Genomic DNA, 22,840 nt, shown 5'->3' on the forward strand with positions numbered 1-22,840 from the left:
AAAGGCTCTGCCCTTTACTTTGTTGTGTTAACATCTATTGTTATTTTGGATCCCAGTCATAGGCAAACAGCATGTAGAAATTCATTCATAAGGCACTTTTCGCTTTTCTTGGCATGTGCCATTTGCAATTATGTTGTAACTGTGAGTTGGTGATAGTAAAAGCTGAATGATCAGAGTGATATGAGTGCTCAGTAAATCTGATGGTGTTATGCTTTCCTCTTGGTTTGAATGACGTTAGTGGTGACACGCGTACTCTAGCACTGAGTACTTATGCAAGAAAGTGTGGGACTGTTGGTGCTTCACCTACCCTGATACATTGCCTTATGTTTACCTCAAGAACAAGCAGAGAATGGAAGCAAGAACTCCTAACATTTCAAAGGAAACACCTGTCAATATGCTCAGTGTAGCATATGAATCACATATATCATTAGCACCTAATAGGCACAGAGTTCATTCTTGTACTAAATACACTAATTCTACAGGTAGTTCCTTAACAAATATTACTGTCTGCTATGCACCTGAAATGTCACTAACTACACATTTTATATTTTACAGTTAATATAATACCACTATGCCACCCAGATACAATTTTTATCGCTGTTGCGTGGACTTGGCCAATCCACATTCTCCCCTCCCATAGTGCCATCTATCCGTAGTCGCTGTCCATGTCCTCTGTACTTGCTACTTTGAGATATCAATGGGGGATTGGACATAATTATGCATTCACATTGAATGTGCTGGAATCATTGCCCATCGAGGTGAATCAGTATTATGAATGCATAGTGTCTGTTCTTTCGTACATGTCCGGGTGGTGTAGTGGTTAATGCAGCTGCCAAGTAAGCAGGAGATCCCAGGTTTGAATCCTGGTCTGGCACATATTTTCACTCATTGCCATTGATGCCGCACAAAGTCCTGATGCAGCTGATATCAATAGTTCCTTTCATTTCCTCCTCCTTCAGAGTTACATAATATATGTCGCAGCTGGGGATTCCACGCGGTGTGTGTCCTTTCGAATTTGTCCAAAAGAACAGACACTATACATTCATATAATTAATTTGCTTGCTGGGCGATTGATCCTCCACATTCAGTGTGGATGCACAGTTATGTCTGACCTCCTGCAGAAATCTCGAAGTAGCGAGCATGGAGGACATGGACAAGGATTGTAGATCGGTGGTGTTAGTGGGAATGTGGGTTGGCTGAGAGATGTGCCAAGATAGACCTTGCAATTTTGATATACACTGTGTCCCGGTGATAAAGTGGTTAACGCAACTGCCTAGTAAGCAGAAGATCCTGCATTCGAATCCCGGTCCGGCACACATTTTGACTCATCACTGCTGATGCAGCACAAACTCCTGATGCCGCTGATATCAGGAGTCCCTTCCTCTACCTTTCCTTTCCTTTTCTGTCTCCCCCCTCATTCAAAGTTACATAAATTTTTATATAAAATGCCATCTAGAAAATGTTTGACTACTGAGTGATGGGCAATAGACTTCCAGGACTTTAGCTGAATTATCCTACTATGTTTTCTAGACTTGTAACTTTGACGAAATATTCTGAACAATCTGCGTGTAATAAGTGACAGTAAGTTGGAAAATTGCATTTTCGACTGGAAGAAGTTTATTTTACAAGTAAATTACAATGGCTAGGAAATCTGCCTCTTTCTGCCTGTGCCTCTACTACAGCAATGTGAGAATGTTCATGTTCTTGATGCCTTACTAGTTGTGACTGGTTTAATTTTAACAGCTTTTTGAGCCCACGTTTTCTGCCATTGTATGTGGCTTCCAATACAATAGCCTATGTCGATTGGAACTTTGTTATTTGTAACTTACAAAGTCACCTTGCGGGTGTTCACACCTTGCAGTCAATGCTGTGTTGTTGTCTTTTCATTCCTCTATTTTGGGGTAGTGCCAGTGACACTTATTCCAAAAAAAATATTTTCCAAGTCTGCTTTTATAGAAAAACATATGTTGCCTACTTATAACATTGACAGTATAAGCATTGGAGATGCTCCAGAAATGTGAATGTTGTCTGATGATTAGCTGTTTGGTTTTCAATACTCTTAGGACAGAAAAATGCAAATAATTGTGGCAGTTCTGGATGTGTAATGTTTAGTTTGCAGTTGTTGCACATTAGTAACTATGCTCTAGTCCCTAACCTTGTTACAGAAATGCAAATAAGACTCAGTAACATATGCTTTTTGTATTCCGAGCCTCGGCAGCCACATCTTTAAGACAGAATAACTTTGCAGCCAACTCAAGCACCGTAGGCTGGTTTTCTTCTTGCTAGTAATCTAACTGAATCTTGGCAACAACACTGGATATGTTTGGCAACAATGTGAATGATGAGTTACTTCCTGGGTGGTACAAAATTATCCTGCTAAATTCAATTGATCTATTCGTCCCCCTTTTGTTGAATTACGTGAGTGATTTGCATCTAAGGTGTGAAATAAGTTTGTCGGTGTGTGATTTTGCGTCCAGGAAAGTTGTTCCATGTGGAGATTGCAACTAATTTCATCTTTTACACTGCAGTTTAGCTGTCATAGCCACAACTGGGGCAATAAGGGAGACAGCGAAACTATAGCTTTTCCCTAGCACCGAAGTAACATGAAGCAAAGCAAAGGTCATGTTTGTAACATGTTTTGCTTTTCAGAGCTACAGGCAACCAGATCTAAAGTCAACAAGGAAATCTTATTTATTTTATTTATGAACTGCCACGTTTCTGTACTGCTTGAGAGTGACACAAGACAGTGAGTAAACACGGACCATTTTGAAGTCCATTGTGAGTAATAGCTTGCTCATTCGTGCCGATGTAAGCTCATTGGTGTTACGGATACCTTATGTTTCATAACAATAGACTTTCAGTGTATGGTTTTCATGGTAAGTAACATTTCATTTCTTTTAGCACAGTGTGTTATCTAATAGCACTTACTGTTATTTTATCTCAGACAGAAATTAATCATCAACATACTATTCTCTCATGTTATCTAAAAAGAGTCTGACAGTGCTCAGATCTACGAACTGCCTGTAGAATTCTACAAGATCTGGATGAAAGATGACATCAAACCAGGTTTGAAGTGCTTTTTTTTTCTCCAGAAAGGCTTTTTGATAAGGAGCAAGAATGATAAACAGTCAAGGACGTAAGATCAGAATAATAAATGCATTAGGGATTACTTTTGAAACAAACTCCTGGATAGCTTTGTTTGTGAAATCAGCAGAGTGCATTATCTTATAGTAGCAACATGTGATAAAGTTTCATTTGTTGTTTTTATTATGCTTCACCAGAAAGGTGTGTTAGTTGTTGGCAACAAATACGAGCTGTGTGATAGGCATGCCCCAGGGGAGAGGTCCGCAGTACACAGCACCCTTTTTGAGCTACTGGATGCAAAATATTATGTTCAGACTGATTTTGCTTGAGTACATGTTTTTTATTAGGTCTCAGCAGTTAATTTCTTAAGTGGTTAACATAGAAGCATCATAACACACCACCAGTAACAATACGGCATAGGAATTTTCAGCGAGCGAACTGATGTCCTTCAAGAAAAAATGCAGCAGTGGTCATTCCTTTGACTTCTGTTGCTTTGAGTTAGATCATCCAGTACTCCTCCAGACTTCTGAACCTTGCCTATTGAATACAAATGTTGCACAACGTTTCAATGGTCACAGTTCACCACAAATGTCTGTTATCGAGACTTCCTGCAGTGAAAAGCCAGTCACACCAGAACAATCTGTCTTGAAAGAAGAAAATCCTCTTCTGACGTGTTTTCCCAAAAGCATTCATTTCACACAAAATACAAAGGTTTGAAGCTGTTTGTGTTTCCTTCACTCTTCTATTAAACCCATAGCCTATAGTGAGTTTCAGATGTTGATAGTACACTCAGCGCAGCCATCAGCTGGTCTGATGACATCTGGCATAAGGCAGTGGGTGGCGTATGGCTGTCTAACGTTTTTGATGACTAAGAGTGTGTGTAGTGTATGTGCAAACTCCCCACTTCTCTTATATGAGTTGACTGACTTGGGAATGCGCAGCTGATCTTCTGGATAGCCGGCTTCTGGAATCTCTACAAACTACTTCTCCGAAGAATGATGCTAGTCACAGGAAACTTTAAGACTCTCTCTCTCTCTCTCTCTCTCTCTCTCTCTCTCTCTCTCTCTCTTTGTGAAATAATGAGGTACTCGAAGAATACTTTTCAACAACTATCAGTATATTTGAACTTCCACAAAGAACAAAATTCACACTTCTCACATAAACAATTGACCTCTTGTAAGTCACCTTTGTTGTCTCACATTAGAAACAATTAAGTTTCATTTGCAACAGAGTTGGCTTGATAACCACGACTCTATTATACAGGAATCATACACATGTCCTGGCTCTAGCAAGTTCAAGTTAAAAGTTACTTAAAAGTCTTCTCAGCTAATATGTTCTTTTGTCACTAACAATAGTCACAGTTATAAAACAGCACAGAATAACACAGACGTTACTTGGTTCTGCTGTGTGCTTTCATTACAACTTCCATGGTGCCACCGACAAGTACTTGCCAGAGCTGTTTGACCGCCATGTCTACCGACTTCTCACGATAAACTTCGGACCTGTACACACAGACCGGTGATGTGCAGTAGATAGGGTTTCTTTCTCCCACTCACATCTAAAATATTCTGTGTTTGAGATGGTGGAAGGCAGAATGGTTCTAGAATTTATGCGGAAATTGTCGAAACACTACAGCTGGTAGCCGGTGCCTGGTAGCTATTGTAGGCCAAGGAAACTCTTGAGCACGATCTGTTCTGATCTTGTCACAGCCACAAGCTGTTTAGTGGAATTATTTCAGGAGGCTTTTTTTATTATTTGTGTATTAGTGAAGCAAATTATGGTTGAGATTCCATCAGACAGGACTTAAACAGACACCTGAAATTCAAATTAAATAAGACATCAAGGGTCTCGATCCAGCGACTGAATTTCTACATTGCATTTCTGCAGTATTTCCAGATTGTGCATATTGTTGGACTTGGAATTCTGAGTGGCAGCCGGTCATATTGGCCAACTTAAGTGAATGACTCCAACTTAGTCTCTGTGGAGGTCGGCTTTTATGTCTGCATATCTTGGGATATTCAGTCTGATAAGGGATAGTGTTAATACTGGAACATTAAGTGCAAATAATGTTACTATTATCACCATAATTATTATAAATTCCATCAGGTAACTTTCAGTTAACAGTACCAGAGCACAATTAAGTGTAGTAATAGTACATTATTATCATAAAGAATGAAAAACTTCCCAGTGGTAGCACAGAAATCTTATTTTGTTTTATGGCATTGTGATGCAAGTCAGGCATACTTCACTTTGCCATAACATGTATCATACAACCCATTTCGTAACAGAACTTATCCTGCCATCTATGATGCTATTATACATGCAAAGACGTACCTCACTATGCAATCCAAAAGAGTGTAGTTTCTACTATATTACATAGTACTTAACTGGTTTTTGTCAGAATTATAATCACACCAATATACAATGCTTTCAAATATATTCTAGTTAACATATATCTAATTGTCATTTTTTTGAAAAATTCATTTATTTTTATTTTTTATTATATATGCGCACAAAAATCCAGTTTTCATCACAAATATAAGTTCTTAATTACTTGTCTTTTATAACATATTGTTAATAAAGATGTTTCAAATTAAAAATAAAATAATTTTTTTATCTACATCCATTTTAAACTTTGTGGAAATGCTCATAGAGTAATCACCTTTGTTTGAAAATTTATGGCACCTAGGAACCAAACACAGGCCCCACACAAGGCAGGTGAGCATTCTACCACAGAGCATACGAGACATCAAAAAAGTGACTTTGATTTAGAGTATTAAAGCCTCCTTGAAAACTTCAAAGATAATTTTCTTGAGAATTTTTGAGAATTGCATTGATCTGCTTTTGGATATTGATATTTGAGTTCTGAACTTGATCCACTATAAATGTAAAAAAGAAAATATGAAAGTCCAATTGTCATATGGTCTTCTCATGAGACAATTCACAGCAGTCCCCAGGTATTTTCGCATTGCTAATTTTTCATCAGAAATACTAAATGATAAACTGAGGAAGGTACGAAAATAATTCTGTAATTAGGCATGATCATCAAATTTCAAAGAATGTTTGTTCCTCAACATTGATGAAAATGTAGTTAAATTTAAGGACAGACTTTCATATGTCCAGTACAATCCATGAAAGAGACCTAAATTTGACATATAAATATATAAAGTTGTTCTTCAGAAAGCAAATACTGTCACAATCTGAAGATACACACTAGAAAGGAAAAAAGAAAGTGGTAATTTCCTGCCAGTTGAATTCCAAATGTGTGCAGCACTGTTCCACCAGTCAAGAACTATTTACAGGGGTAAATGATACTGCTCTCCCAATTGTTCATTGAATTGCTACACAAGTTTCTATAAAATCAGGTTATAAAAAAGTGCACCATTTATCAATGCTTCATAGTTCACCGGAGAATGTGGCGCAGCCTAACACTGGAAGAACAGAGATTAGACCTAGTTGTTTTATCAGTTACAGTGAAGAATGGGTGTAGGTGACATACACAGATTGTTGTCTGTCCTCTTGTGGAAATGTATGTTGAGGGGTATAAGAAGATAAATTTTTATCTTCTGGACATGGCAAGGGCGCAAGCATAGTCTACCATATACTGAACCCTGCACACTACGGGATGAAGTTCACTATATTCCAGCTCACTGTAGCAGAGCAGATTTTGAAGATTGTGATTCTCCCTGACTGCCTTTTTAAGGGACAACCAGTCCAAGGAAAAAGTTGCATTAACATTCAAGGCAGAAGTTAGGGATCTTACCCATTGAAAGTAATGTTAACTTAGAAGAAAACCACTCAATCTAGAAACTTCAACATCTGTTATGATTGTGGACAACATGTAGAATTGTGTTTTGAACTAAGCAATGTAAAGTGGCCCTTCATTTGGACAAACACTTCATGGTGTACTGCACACAAAAGAACTGTGGTATTTGTGAATATTTTGTGAGACAATAAGTGCCAAGATGTCCATGATATGTAATTGGTCATGTATATGCGAAAAAATGTATGGTAAAAATAAGAATGTGGCGAATATTATTTCAGAAAATCGTAGGTGACTAGGTTAATCTACTATGATTATGGTGCCAAGGTAAAACTTTGACTCTGTTCCACATGTGATGATCTAGTGAAACAGCTTATGTAAGAAAAAGAAACTCTTTCCCTCCTACATATTATAAGTGTTGTGACATGCAAATTTCACAAATTTTTTGTACCATTGTATGTAAACTGAGTATGTGTGCTGTACACAGGAAACTTGTTAATTCATCATGTAATTGTGGCAGTTTCTTCATTTTTGTTTTTTGGTTACTATTTTCATCAAGTAAAAATGTTCAAACTAAGATAATTTTCATCTATCTATTTCCCCAATTTTCAGATCTCAAATCAAGACCACTCTTAAGAAGAAAGCATTTGAAGATGCAGGTCTCCCAGTCAGGACAATTACCAATGTGCAAACTCAGCAGGTTTCTCAGTCTGGAATGATGGGAAAATCTGCTGAAGTGACGCTGAACATGCTGAATGCCCACGAATCAGAAGTAGATGTTGAAGGGTTACCAGAAGATGTGAAATTGGAGTTTGATGGGGCTACAGAAGAAGTAACCTCATAAAACTCTACTTGTATTATGTAAACATGTTTCACTGCAATGAACATTTGTGATATGCAAAACAATTCATTTTCATCCTGTAGATATGTTTTGTAACTTAATGTACCTTGAGGAAGCATTTGTGCAGCCTCTAAACAAAAACTTGTTACTGGAATCTATGATGAAACTTATAAAAATAAAGTTATTTGTTCTTGTGTCTACAAGTGGAAAAAAATACTTTCTGTGAATGATTCTTCTTATAATGATTAAGGCAGGAACTTGAGAGAATGATGACTAATAGGGAAAGTCATATTTCGGAGGAGTTAAGTTAAAATTTCCATCCAGGCTACATCTTTAGATTCTTCATAATTTTCTGAACCACTACAGGCAAATGTTTGGTTGGATACTGAAACACACAATTGTGGGTCCTTCATTCATACACTATGTGAGACAGCTCACCATCTTCATGTTGACATTAAATTATTAATATTCTTTTTCTAAAACTGGATAGTAAGTCAAATTGGCTCAGTCTTTCACAGCCAATCTTCAACAATCTAACCTCTACACTGTCAGCCATTCTCTGCCATCTCCTGAAGATGCAGCCCAGTCAGGTATTTGACAAATCTACTGGGAAAGTAGGAGAGTGTTTCTGGAACTGTGAAGCTTAGAGCCAGTCAATGAGGCATGTTAAGATCGTATTTCATTGCTTGTAAAAGACAAATATATGAATTAATGTTTCTGTTTTGTAGTTTGTGTAAAATGTATCCATGAGGTAGTAAGAGGTTGTTATTTACTGTAACAGTGGAGCGATTAACTTGCTGATTCAGTGTTGGACCACAGGAATCAGTGAGCAGCCTACTTTCAGGAACCATCTGTGCACTATGGGTTACAGAAGCCAGCATCCCACAAGTGTACTGTGTCAAATATTTAATTTGAACATTATCCAAAATATTTCTTGCTATGGTATTTCTAACAGGATTATATCATGAAAGGAGCTCTTCAAAGTGCATAGTAAGTGGTTGTGGTTATGTATAATATTTGGGTTAAAAATGAAACTTCATGTTCAGGCCCTGAAGACTGTGCAATGTAGATTGCCTACTGTGTCATCCTCTGTCATGATGACATCATGTGGATGTGATATGGAGGGCCATGTGCTCGACACACCACTCTCCCAATCATTGTCAGTGTTTAGATCTTGGAACTGCTGCCTCTCAGTCAGATAGCCCTTCAGTCAGCATCATGGGGCTTAGTGCACCCCATCCAGTCTTCCCACCAAGTCAAAGCCCTATGCGGTACTGGGAATCGAGCCTGGGTCCTCAGCATGGCAGCCATCTAAACTGACCATTCAGCTGCAGGACAGATAGACATTTCAGTTGCATTAAAACAATTTTGATATTAATCAGTCAACCTCATACACCTATGCCGTGCTGTGCAGCTGCTCTTTATATGGCCTTTCACTATAATGACCTTTTAAAATATGGTTCTTATTCGATTTACAGCCCACAGTGTTTCATTACAGGGCCTATAGCAATGCCCTATTCAGTTTGTTACATGACCAGTAATGATGATCTGTTTAGTTTCAGCTTCTCTCTTCATATGCTCTACTATATTTTGTCTTTGTCACACTTTATTTCGTATGATATCACTTTATTTGTTTCCAGTGACTCGGTAGTTTGACATGTTAGTTTCTGTTTTATTTGGTTGAATTAATTGCTGAATCATAAGCATGTTTGGTATGTGTAAATTAGAAAGACTGTGTTTTCATTATGGATGTAGTTAATTGGTTTATTCATCACATATAATCATTCCTTTTTTTTTAAGAAAAATGCCACCATAGCATTTGAAGTTGGATATTGATTCTAATAAAAAAGAGAAGCTGAAATCTTTGAAGTTTTATGCGACATAGAAGCTGGTGAAAAAAAGTTTAACATTTGTATTGCAATGGGTCTGGCAAAGTCCACTGTTCAAAACCTATTGGATAGAAAAGAAGAAATCAAAATGCAGTACTATCTGCTGCTCACTCAAGTGTTTCAAAATTGACTCACCAAAGAAGCAATGTAATGGAAAAAATGAAATTCAACTTAAAAATGAAATGTGAAAGAGCTAGTGCAGATGATGATACAGCTGAATAATATCTCAACATTTCAGAAAGAACTATTGAAAGAGGTGGATACCAAACTGAACAAGTTTTTGATCTAGACGAGACAGTATTCTGTTGGAAGTGAATACCTGAAATAACTTGCATTTCAAATGTGAAACATCTGTGTCCGTATATAAGGTGTCAAAAGAACAATTAACTTTGCTCCTTGGTGCTAATGGTTAGGTGATTTTAAGCTAAAACTACTTTTCGGATATGTTTCAGAATATCCCAGGTGTTTTAAAGCCTTGAATAAGGAACAGTTCCCCGTAATTTGGAGGTCCAACAAAAAAGGATCGATTACTAAAATTCTCATTGAGGGCTGGTTAAAAATTTATACAAGAAGTCATTGCTTATTTTGTCTTATGCTCCAGGACACCCAGTTAATTATCTGCTGATGTGGAGATTGAATCTCTTACCAAAAATACAACTGTACTGCTCCAGCCAATAGGTAAGGGTGAAACAGCCATCTTTAGAACTCTTCATAAACGCATATAAGAAACCGATGGTGAATCTTCAGTAAAACATTTTTGGAAAACATATGTTATCAGAGATGCCATAGACAGTGTTATAGAATCAAGGAGGGAATTGAAATCAACCACATTGAACAAAGTTAGGGGAATTTCTTTTATCAGAATGCATAAAAACTAATGAACCTGACTGAAGTTGATTCTCTTTCTGAAATTTTGCAACTCATATGAAACTTAAGAATCCATCTTGGTTCTAAAGATTTGGAAGAAGGTAATTTGATTGACCTGAGTGCTCAACCTGCTGATCGCAATCAACCGATTGATTGCCACAGTTTTATGGGCTGATCTGTCGTAAACCTTGTCAAATCTGTGTAAATGATTTGCTTTTGTAAAATACCAGTTTGTTGACAGATCTGATGATACTCTCTCTTTTTCTTCCATCAGCATTTCACCAGCTTTAATACTTGTGCCAGGCAACAGTATTTCCTCCTGCATGGTGTTGTGTTTCAGGGTTACTATGTGAGCAGCAAGAGCACTCAGGGCTACAGGATGAGGTGTGGTATAGTGTGCTGTTAGGGCAGGGGACTAGCTCTGCCTCCAGTAGGCAACACAAACTACTGTTTTCAAGCTTCCATGAAACAACAAGTGCAAGATGAAGGTAATGTTCAAATGTCAAAGTATTTGCATTATCAAAACACTTCCTCAAATACAGCTGGAATAGTCCGATTAACAAACACCTTTGTACCAAGAAGCCAACCTGACAGCACTGAGGACAGAGCTTGAAAGCTGATATTCAGAGTTCAAGGCAATGAACCTATTCTCCCTTCTGTAGCTCAGTGTTTCCAAAAAGAGGAAGTGGAAGAGATTTCAAGTAAAGAGAGTATCTTTTTCTCTTTTAGTGAGACTGAACGTGAAGAAGAAATAAGTTGATTTCAGAATGACATTTCATTAAAGTAGGAATGCAATGTAGATAACTTTTGGAAGGTGGCGACTGTAAAAACATACCCTAACGTTGCAAAAGTTACATAGTATCTTTTATTGTCTTTTGAATCACCTTATCTATGTGGGGTAGCATTTTCAATGATAAACATAGTAAAATCTGAGTGTAGAAATAAACTTACTGATCCTAATTTTTCATACTGTGTAAGGTTGACTCTGGCCAATTATTCACCAGATTATTAGAAACTTACCAATGACACGCATAACCAAATATCTCACTAAACTTTTTTCAACATAAATGGTGGTGTATGTTTTAATTTTTTTACATAAGTAATATCTTGAAAATTGAGTAGTAGGCCTACAACGTTTGATGGAGAGAAGGTAAACTTTCATGCATTTTGTGTAATTAAAATGATTAATTTTGCCTACAGTGTTGTTTTGTGCTCAAACCGTATTAATTCAGTATATCTCAAAATGTACTAAGTTATGTGGTGGCAGATTATAAATGTACTAAACTGCATATAGTAGATCTCAAGCGTACAAAGGTCGAGCACCTCTGACCTAGATGCTGACAGAGAGCTACCCATCCTCACAGCTTCACTTCTCCTAGTACCTCATCTCTTTCTTCCAAACTTCACAGAAGTTCTCCTGCAGAACTTACTGGACTGGCACTCTTGGAATAAAGGATACTGTGGACACATGGCTTAGCCACAACCTGGAGGATTGTTTCTAGAATGAATTTTCACACTGCATTGGAGTATGCACCAATATAAAACTTTCTGACAGATTAAAACTCTGTGTTGTACTGCATCTCAAGTGCTGGACCTTTGCTTTTTTCAAGCAAGTGCTCTTCCAACTGAGCAACTCAAGCATGACTTGGGACCCATCCTCACAGCTTCACTTTCATCAGTGCCTCATCTCCTATATTCCAAAGTTGGTAGAGCATTTGCCTGCAAAAGCAGAAGTCATGGGTTTGAGTCCTGGTCTGGCACAGAGTTTTAATCTGTCAGAGTAAAAATTCATTTTAGAAAAAGCCACCAAGTTGTGGCTAAGTCTCGTTTCTCCAGCATCCTTCGTTCCAGGAGTACTAGTCCTGCAAGTTTTGCAGGAGAACTTCTATGAAGTTTGGAAGGTAAGAAATGAGGTACTGGTGCAAGTGCAGTTGTGAGGATTGGTTTGAGTTATGGTCGGGTAGCTCACTCAGTAGAGCACTTGCCTATGGAAGGCAAAGGTCGTGGGTTTGAGTCTTGGTCCAGCACATAGTTTTAGTCTGCCAGGAAGTTTACTCAGATTCTTGTCAACCCTTGGTCTCCCTCTACAATTTTTACTAATCTGTTATTGGCTGAACTATTACTTAATGTCTCAAGCTGTTTTCTATCAGTTGATTGCCTCTTTTAGTCAAGTCATGCTATTCAGCGTCTTTCTTCCCACTTTTCTCCAGTAATACTTGATTAGTTAATCAGTCTTTCCATCTAAGCTTCAGCATTCTTCTATAACACCGTCTTACAAAACCTATTCTTTTCATATTTGTACACTTTATCATCCATGTTTCACTTCCATCTAAGATTATACTCACTCTCGCGCACTTAAATTTATATTTTGTATTTCCAAATTTTTGCTTCTCAGAGGTGCCTTTCTTGGTGTTGACAGTGTGCATTTTATATCCCCTTTATTTCTGTCTTCATCAGTTATTTTGCTCCATAAATAGCAGAAACAACAACTATTATTAGTGTCAGACTTTCACAAAATCATACCCAGTTGCCTTGAGTATTCATTAATTAAAACTTTCGGCCTAAGAGGCCATGGTTGAACAGTAGGAATTCTTCCTCCCGACATTTCGTTGCCAACTGCGGGCAACGCCTTCCGAGGTGAGTCAACGACTGGCTGCTGGGCCATGGAGGTCTTGTTTATATAGAGCACGTAGAGCGCGACACCACACATCATGTGCTGTAGACAGTTGACGAGCATCATTACTCATGATCACAGGTAATTGATTGTTACATCATTGGTACAGAGTTGACCATCATGTCCTTTTTAACTTCAAACCTTCTTGTCTTCTGTTAAAATTATTGTGGTGTTTATAAGTCTCTGCGGCTTCTCTGTACGTACATGCATAATAATGTGTTGCCTTAGCCAGCCCACTTGTTTCACTAAATATTCTTTCATGATCACCATGTTCAAAAACATGTTCCATGACAGCCAATTTGCTGGTGTGTCCTAGCCACATGTGGTAGCTAAGATACTGCATTATTATACACATATGTACAGAGAAGCCATAGAGATTTATAAACACCATGATAATTTTAACAGAAACCTAAAGGCTGAAAATTAGATGAGATATGGCGGTCAACTTTGTACCCATGATGTGGCAATCGATTATCTGTGATCGAGAGTAATGACATTATCCAGAAATAGTTTCACTGTCGACAGCACGTGACAAGTGGTGGTGCCCTCTATGTGCTCCATATAAACATGAACTCCACTGCCCAGCAGTCAGTCATTGACTCACCTTGGAAGGTGATGCCGGCAGTTGCCAATGAAATGTCAAGAGGAAGAATTTCTACTGTTCGACCAGGGTCTCTTAGTCTGAAAATTTTAATTAATGAAGACACCAGTCATGAGAGCCTACATGTTATTATAACTGAGTATTGTTTGTCAGAACATTTCTGGAAATTTATGGAAGGGACATCAACAGAATGAAGTCAAGATACAGTTTTACTACATTATTCATTAGCCTGGTGCCACAGTACAAATTTCTGCTCACTGCTGGTTTTTGCACATTAGTGAGAGATGATAAAAGACTGAAAGATACAGTATGACATTGCAGTGACTTTGTGCCATGTCCTCAAGAGAACTTAATGTGATTTTTCATTGATATTTCTACTTAGCATTGACTGATTAATTCCACTGCAATCCATTCCCCTTATTTTATTTCTGCTGTTATTCAGCTTAATATGCATCTTATAGGTGTTCTTAATAATACTGAAGATGTGCTTCCACATTGTTGGTTAAAGTGTGAGGCACTCTCATTTGTTAATGGATTCTTGGTCAGTGAATCAAATAAATGTATTAATGACTGAGTCATTTCCATAATAACAATAAAGTAAACCCCAATTCAAAAACGGTCAAAACATTGATCAGTTATGTAAAAATCATAGCCTTCTTTTAGACTTAATAGTTGCTCTTTGCTATAAATTGTGAACAAATCCACTCTATTTGCACATGGAATAATTGGTTTCTTATTTATATTGTGTTTATCCTTGTGTATTATTCATGTGTGTCAGCTAGTTACTCAGAAATCTGAAATGAATTGTGCTGGTATCCACATTTGAATACTTACACAACTGAAAGTGTTTCTTTCAGTGGGAGCTAGTTCTGGTTTAACTATGGTACCATGCAGGTAGTTGAAGTAATTAGAGGAAACTGGAACAGTTAAAACTGACCAAAGACTACTGTGGAAGTTTGTATCTAAATGAGACTTGGTATAGGCAGTAAACACAGACAAACTGCGTATTGGCTTCTGTCTCGGGTACTTCAGAGGATGTTCATCTAATGATTTTACTGACGTTTCATCAGCACTAGTGGCTGGCATTGTCAAAGCTTCACCCTCCATTTCTGGTGGTGAACTGGAGCCGAGCTTGTGGCCGCAGACTATATGTACCTGCCGAGCCAACGGTCATTTCCGGTGCGGTTCTCCTCTTGCTACCTGTGACGGTGGCAGAGCACGCACTGAGTGAGACCGACCATGTAATAAAATTTGCCGACACTGAAGATCTGGCTGTAGAGAAGCACTAACGCATGTGCTTGTTCAGAGAAGCTGTAGAAATACAAAAACACGTGAACAGCTTCAACAAGAAAGAGGAAAGCCTTAAGGTAAATGGATCCTGGCTTGCCGTACTGCAGCGAACGACCGCTGCAGGTAGCAAGAGGAGAACCCACACCAGAAATGCCCGCAGAGAAGCCCTCGGATGTTGGCGCGCCAGGTACATATAGTCTGCAGCCGCGAGCTCGATTCCAGTTCACCACCGGCAATGGAGGGTGAAGCTTTGACAATGCCAGCCACTCGTGCTGGCGAAACATCAGTAAAATCATTAGAGGAACGTTGGTTGAAGAACGTGAGACAGAAGCCAATAGGCAGTTTGTCAACAAGTGGCCACGAAAGCCTTAACAATTTTGTAATAAACACACAGATCATAGTACCATTTTAAGATGTTATGTTGATCAGTAAAGAATATGCGCATTGATCTTTCATCTGAGAGGCAGAATAATCAGTGTTTAGCATAATATGTGTCAGCAGAATTCAGTGGAACCAAAATTGACAAACAATACCATCATATCAGGACAGCACAATAAACATTTAGTGATTCTTTTCATTAAATTACACTGCAGTAATACTGTTTCGAAATCAAGCCCAAGATGCAACATCCTTATGCATTAATACTACTGTGTAACTCTGCATAAACGCCAGATGAGAATACACCAGTAAGTCCAACAATGATCATCGTATCTCACTTTATCTGCCATCATTAAAACGACTTGATAGCACTGAGATGTTGAACATATTATCTTCACATTATGAAATTCGTAGTAATAATATATATAATTTTTTAATTATAGGTCTTCTGATCTACACTAGTTCTCAGAGTTCCCCTTCCCTTCCAAAAAGGCCTGTAATACTTGTTTCTAATTATACACAACCTGTGAAAATTAATTTTGTTCCTGTTAATCAAGAAGTGAAAGAAACAAGTATGAAGGTGCTATATTCAAAAGTCATTGTACTGACAAAAGTTTTGACTTTATTAAAATACCATAATTAATTGCAATAGAACAACATGTTCTTGTTTCAGAAACATAATGAATACTTGGGCAACAGGCAGTTCTGTTTGTTCAGTGTATAGTTATCTTCGGAGTGACATAATTTAATCAACTAAACTGATTACATATTTGATCTGTAACATCATTTAACTCACTGTAAATAAATCAATGAGAGCAGGTACTTAATAAAAAGAAAATGCACATAGCTAAGATTATAGAGATTGACCTGTAGGGATCTAAATAAAAATTTCTTTCAGTTAAATTAATTTAGAGTATGTGTAACATATATTACTGTATAATGTGTAATTTAAGTCCTGAACAATTTTATTAAATGATTTGATTTCACAATACTCAAACAATTTTTATATAAATATAAAGTTTGAAATGAATGTCAAAGGTCTTCGACAACCACAAACTTCTAATGACTGTGGCACAGAACAATAGGAGTGCTCAGTCTTTCAGAAGACAATGTCAACATAAAATACATATACAAGTCAAAGTATCTCAGTCTAACGCAGCTGCAACACAGCACACAAGGCAGAGCATAATCTTCTTCACTGTCCGAGCTCCACATTTATGGATGAGACATCATTGAAGGATGCACTTTTCCATGTTGACACAGACTAGAGGGTTCTTCTTGTGTCCACTCAGAACAATGCACACTCTCCAGATGTATTTTGGGAATGGAATCAGCTCAAGTATCTACTCTGATGAGCTGTTGTAGTGGGGTTTACTTCTTCACAGAGAAGCCATCACCTGTGGGGTCGAGGATCCAGGGATAGTTGTTGGGGCACTCCATGCATGTGAAGAGCCGCAGTGTCTCACCAGGAAGCTCACGTGTCGTCAGTGGGCAAGCGTTGGGCAACGAACAATACGGTTGACCCTTCACATCGCACTTTTCCTTCCATTCCTGGAAGTCTCGCAGCCCAGTCAGCTCTGTGGGGTTTTGCATCCACTGGATCACCTGTATAGAAGATAAAGTGTGATTAGCTGTTCCATTAGTGTAATGTGCAAATGTTTGTCACTACCTTCCAATGAATTTTCAGTTTTCTTCAGATATTGATATTTATTTACGGAGATATTTTAAAAAGAATTTGAAACTCTGGGTTAAAGTAGGATCCTGATTTCAGGCAGTCAGCTGATGTTGTGCGTGCTGTAAATAAGTCACTCAGAACGGTCTTTTCTTGCAGAACAGGATATGAACATCTAACTTCATGTTACTTCCTGATAAAAATATATACCTTTCTGGGTATAATTCATTGAATTATGTTGCTAAAACATTAAACTCACTTAGTAATACACTCAGGATCTGTACTCTCTACAACTACAATTTTCTCTACATTTGTCATTTTCCTTTATTCAGTTGCTTATCAGTGTACAGTAAGTATTAGATGTAAATTGTATAAGGAGAGCTGGAAGAACCAAAAAAACAGCTGAAATCACTAAAATTGAACACATTCCATGGCCTAATGAAATCCTTATCAGGTTCTACACAGAATTTGCAGTCAATTTAGCCCATCCTTTAAATATAATGAACAGTAGATCCCTCAAACAAAAAAACTATGCTCAGTACTTGAAAAAAGTGTAGGTCACTCCTGTCTACAAAAAGGTAGCAGAAGTGATCCACAAAACTGTTGTCCAATATCCTTTACCTCCATTTGTTGTAGAATTTTGGAATATACTCTGAACAAAAATATAAAAAGGTATCTCAAACAGAATTATCTCTTCCGTGCCTACCATCATGCTGATCATGTGAAACCCAACTTCTACTTTTCTCACACAACATCCTGAAGACCATAGATCAAGACAGTCAAGTAGATGAAGTATATCTCATTTTCCAATAAGCATTTGAGTACTGCATCTGCACTTATTACCAAAGTACCATTGCATGGGGTGTCAAGGGAAATTTGTGTCTGAATTGAGTATTTTTTTGCAGGAATGACACAGTATGTTATCTTTGATGCAGTGTCATTGACAGACATAGAAGTACCTTCAGGTGTGCCCCTGTGAATTGTTTTGGGGATCTTGTTGTTCATGTTCTATATTAATGATCTTGTGGATGATGTTAACAGTAACCTCAGACTTTTTAGAGATGATGCAGTTATCTGTAATGAAGTGCTATCTGAAAGAAGCTGATCTTGATAGGATTTCAGAGTGTTGCAAAGATTGGCAATTTGCTTTAAATGTTCAGGAATGTAAAATTGTGCATGTGACAAAATGAAAACAAGTGATGTGTTATGACAACAGTAGCAATAAGTCATAGTTGGAACTGTTACTCTCATGCAAATATCTGGGAGTAACATTTTGTAGTGATATGAAATGGAATGATCACATAGACTCTGTCACATGTAAAACTGGCAATAAACTTCATTTTATTTGTAGAATACTAGTGAAATGCAACCACTCTGCAGAGGAGATTGCTTATAAGTCACAAGCATGACAGATCCTAGAATACTGCTTGTGTATGTGGGACCCATACGAAATAGGACTTACAGGGGATGTTGAATGTACACACAGAAGTGCAGTGTGACTGGTCACAGATTTGTCTCACCCTTGGGAGAGTTACAGAGATGCTGAAGAAACAGAACTGGCAGACACTTGAAGATACACACAAACTATTCAGGGAAAGCAAACTCACAAAGTTTCAAGAAACTGCTTTAAATGATGACTACTACGATTCATTGCTCCCGTAGGGTCTGTGAGGACAAGGCTACATTAATTACACTGCTTATAGAGGCATTCAAACTGTCATTCTTCCCGCACTCCATACATGAATGGAACAGGAAGAAGCCCTAATAACTAGTACAATGGGAAATATCCTCTGCAACACACTTTACTATGGTTTGTGGAGAATGGATGTAGATGTGCTACTTTTATTTGGACAGATCTGGAAACTTCTTTTTAACAACTGTGCTCATTCTTGGTAAAAAGACTTTTCACTTTGTAGTAATATGAAGAGGTGGTCAGAGCAATGATTCATTATAATATATTTTCTTGATTCACATTTTCTCAGGAAACACAGTTATCTGTAGGAACAAATCATTTCTTATGTAAAAAGGAACTTGGATATTTCTCTGAAAGTTTCTCAAATGATACTTGTCATTAAAACATGCATTGCCATTATCTCAACATTTCATTGCTGAATTGTCATTTGTGTTGATGCTAGTATTTGAAAATGTGTGTTTTGATCATGCGACTGAAAAATGATATAGTGCAGAAGGAACTCATTGCTACTTTCACATGTGGGTGTACAAGGGGTTGTAATAAAATTTTGATTATCTCTTTGAAAAAATGAAGTTATGTAATTAATTTTTGGTTTCCTTACAGGTACACGACTGCAGAACTGAATTTCACTGACATCCTCAGCTATAATATCATAGCATGTCACTAAGCAGCCAAAATAAAATGGTGCATGCCATATCCAGGTACTGAGGAAGCTTCAAATGAAGTCTCCCCCACACTCCTGCCCACCCCCAACCTCCCACTCCCACCACCACACCTTAGGCCCTACTTCCGTAAATCTCATCATGACCAGGAAACTTGATAGCAATCGACAAATGTGCTGGGCGAGTACACATTATTTTTATATTACTTCCCAGTAAGCTTCAAGTGATACTATCTTCCCCCCACTTTATCAGTGGGCTCCTGTTTCTGTGTGTAGAAGGACTAAAGAAATGCACTTGCTAATTAAGAAAAAATTAATTACATACTGGTAACTTTATTTTTTTGTATTGATAATTAAAACTTCATGGCTACCCCTCATATTTAAATGGATGTTTTAAGTCTCACGTTTTTAATCAATAAAAATTAATTACGATTAATGTGCACACTCACCTGAAGCATGGTGACGAAATAGACGTCGTTCCTTTCAAGCATTTCCTGGATGAACTTGATAAGCTCATCCTTGAATTCCTTCTTGCTCTTGAGCCAGGAGGCATGGAAGTGCAGACCGAGAGGAGCACGGTTGGAGTTGAAGTGCCTGTTGAAGTTGTGCCTGAGGAGACGGGCAAACTGTTCTCCAGTCTGGATGTTGGAGCAGGAGTCGACCATGTGACAACCGGGCAGCGACTCGTCGAAAGTGGGGTCATCTCTGCGGTCCAGCTCGTTCATCACCATCTCCCAGACCGGGTGGCTACGGCTGGGGCAGTTGTGGGCGTTGCCGTTGCACTTGTGCGGCATGCGGAAGTACAGCGTGTACGGCCAGATGGGTACTCGGCCGAGCGGCGCCGTGATGGACGCGTCGTACACGAAGAACTGGTCGGCCATCATCTCGAACTGCTTGTTGCCGCCGACGCGCAAGTAGGGCGCGCGCATGCCGATGATGGAGCCGTCCGTGATGTTGGCGAAGCGCTCGACGATGAGGCGGGCGCCGGCCATCTCAGCCAGCCAGTCGTCGTACGAACCCTGAGCGAGGACAACACACAGTGTCAGCTAGCCGTCCTGAACGCGCACGCAGTAAACAGAAGTGTGCGTGGTGTACCACCATTCAGGGACTCGGGGACAACATACCTACTACGAAAGATTGGCTGCAGATTTTACAGAAACCAGACTGTGAGCCGAAGGACATAAAAGAAACAGTTAAAAGGTAAATGAGAGTGTTTTAACCTGTAACTAATGTAATTCAGTCTGCAGACTGAAACAGTAATACAGGAAACGAAAGAGAAATTTGGATACGGAGAAGAAAATAAATACCTCGAGATTCGTCCATGATCTTGTAATTCTGGCGCCAAACCACTTGGAAGATGCGTCGAACAGAATGATTAATGTATTGGAAAGAGAATACAAGACGACTGTCACGAAAACCGAAACAAAGGACAATGGAATGTGCCAAAGTAGTAGATGAGTTTTGAATATTTGGGAAGCAAAATAACTGCCAGTGGCTGACGTAGAGAGGGTTTACAATGCATGCTGGCAATAGCAATAAAAAAAAAATTTCACAAAAACATAAAATCTGGCTGGTGTGGCCGAGCGTTTCTAGGCGCTTCAGTCTGGAACCGCGCGACCGCTACGGTCGCAGGTTTGAATCCTGCCTCGGGCGTGGATGTGTGTGACGTCCTTAGGTTAGTTAGGTTTAAGTAGTTCTAGGGGACTGATGACGTCAGAAGTCCCATAGTGCTCAGAGCGATTTGAACCATTTTTTTTTAAACCGCGTAATCTTGCGGCGGGAGACAAATAACGCATTGTCACGTAGCTGATCAATTAGGTTTTGCTTTGGACTTCTTTTTATGTATTGTGTTTACAAAGCTTAACATAAAAATCGCGACGCGAGCCGTATTATAACAAATGAACAATTGAAACTTCCTGGCAGATTAAAACTGTGTGCCCGACCGAGACTCGAACTCGGGACCTTTGCCTTTCACGGGCAGGTGCTCTACCAACTGAGCTACCGAAGCACGACTCACGTCCGGTACTCACAGCTTTACTTCTGCCAGTATCCGTCTCCTACCTTCCAAACCTTACAGAAGCTCTTCTGCGAAACTTGCAGAACTAGCACTCCTGAAAGAAAGGATACTGCGGAGACATGGCTTAGCCACAGCCTGGGGGATGTTTCCAGAATGAGATTTTCACTCTGCAGCGGAGTGTGCGCTGATATGAAACTTCCTGGCAGATTAAAACTGTGTGCCCGACCGAGACTCGAACTCGGGACCTTTGCCTTTCGCGGGCAAATGCTCTACCAACTGAGCTATCGAAGCACGACTCACGTCCGGTACTCACAGCTTTACTTCTGCCAGTATCCGTCTCCTACCTTCCAAACCTTACAGAAGCTCTTCTGCGAAACTTGCAGAACTAGCACTCCTGAAAGAAAGGATACTGCGGAGACATGGCTTAGCAACAGCCTGGGGGATGTTTCCAGAATGAGATTTTCACTCTGCAGCGGAGTGTGCGCTGATATGAAACTTCCTGGCAGATTAAAACTGTGTGCCCGACCGAGACTCGAACTCGGGACCTTTGCCTTTCACGGGCAGGTGCTCTACCAACTGAGCTACCGAAGCACGACTCACGTCCGGTACTCACAGCTTTACTTCTGCCAGTATCCGTCTCCTACCTTCCAAACCTTACAGAAGCTCTTCTGCGAAACTTGCAGAACTAGCACTCCTGAAAGAAAGGATACTGCGGAGACATGGCTTAGCCACAGCCTGGGGGATGTTTCCAGAATGAGATTTTCACTCTGCAGCGGAGTGTGCGCTGATATGAAACTTCCTGGCAGATTAAAACTGTGTGCCCGACCGAGACTCGAACTCGGGACCTTTGCCTTTCGCGGGCAAGTGCTCTACCAACTGAGCTATCGAAGCACGACTCACGTCCGGTACTCACAACTTTACTTCTGCCAGTATCCGTCTTCTACCTTCCAAACCTTACAGAAGCTCTTCTGCGAAACTTGCAGAACTAGCACTCCTGAAAGAAAGGATACTGCGGAGACATGGCTTAGCAACAGCCTGGGGGATGTTTCCAGAATGAGATTTTCACTCCGCTGCAGAGTGAAAATCTCATTCTGGAAATGAACAATTATTTCCTGTAGTATGTATGATCGCTCACACGGAAACAGATCCATGATTTCTTAAGTATCCGAATGCAACTTACACACATTATTGCCTATTCACAACTTCCGCCTGTTGTATAATACGTTATATTTTTAACTTTTGCAAGAATATGGTTTTCGTCTGATGTTAGTGTCTTGGGGTGGCAGTTACTAAAACCAAGTCGCTTTTCGCTGCGGCAGGACCTTCTCATGAAATTTCAGTCACCAACTTTCTCTTCAGAGCGTGAAAATATTTTGTTTGCACCCACCTACATAGGGAGAAATAACCATC

At 39.1% G+C, this 22,840-nt stretch overlaps 2 protein-coding genes and 2 non-coding genes across 5 annotated transcripts in view; 1 reads left to right on the forward strand and 3 right to left on the reverse strand.

Annotated features, from left to right (window-relative positions):
- LOC126335493 (chromatin complexes subunit BAP18) overlaps nucleotides 1–7,904 on the forward strand; it is a 44,382-nt gene extending 36,478 nt beyond the window's left edge. Inside the window, exon 4 of the mRNA XM_049998826.1 lies at nucleotides 7,460–7,904. Within this exon, the coding sequence (XP_049854783.1) occupies nucleotides 7,460–7,691 (232 nt within the window). The 3' untranslated portion in view covers nucleotides 7,692–7,904. The remainder of the gene's footprint in view (nucleotides 1–7,459) is intronic.
- An 8,082-nt stretch (nucleotides 7,905–15,986) lies between these two features.
- Nucleotides 15,987–22,840, reverse strand: part of LOC126335494 (chitin deacetylase 1) — a 44,762-nt gene continuing 37,908 nt past the window's right edge. For both annotated transcript variants that reach the window (XM_049998828.1, XM_049998829.1), the window contains exons 7-8: nucleotides 19,863–20,432; nucleotides 15,987–16,992 (exon numbers count right to left, since the gene is read on the reverse strand). In XM_049998828.1, the coding sequence (XP_049854785.1) occupies nucleotides 16,759–16,992; nucleotides 19,863–20,432 (804 nt within the window). In that variant the 3' untranslated portion in view covers nucleotides 15,987–16,758. The remainder of the gene's footprint in view (nucleotides 16,993–19,862; nucleotides 20,433–22,840) is intronic.
- Nucleotides 21,648–21,722, reverse strand: Trnas-cga (transfer RNA serine (anticodon CGA)). The gene has a single exon. It is a non-coding gene; the product is annotated as a tRNA-Ser (tRNA).
- Trnas-cga (transfer RNA serine (anticodon CGA)) lies at nucleotides 22,248–22,322 on the reverse strand. Its single transcript has one exon. It is a non-coding gene; the product is annotated as a tRNA-Ser (tRNA).

The sequence above is a fragment of the Schistocerca gregaria genome, chromosome 2 (genome assembly GCF_023897955.1).
Source record: "Schistocerca gregaria isolate iqSchGreg1 chromosome 2, iqSchGreg1.2, whole genome shotgun sequence".
Lineage (NCBI taxonomy): Eukaryota > Metazoa > Arthropoda > Insecta > Orthoptera > Acrididae > Schistocerca > Schistocerca gregaria.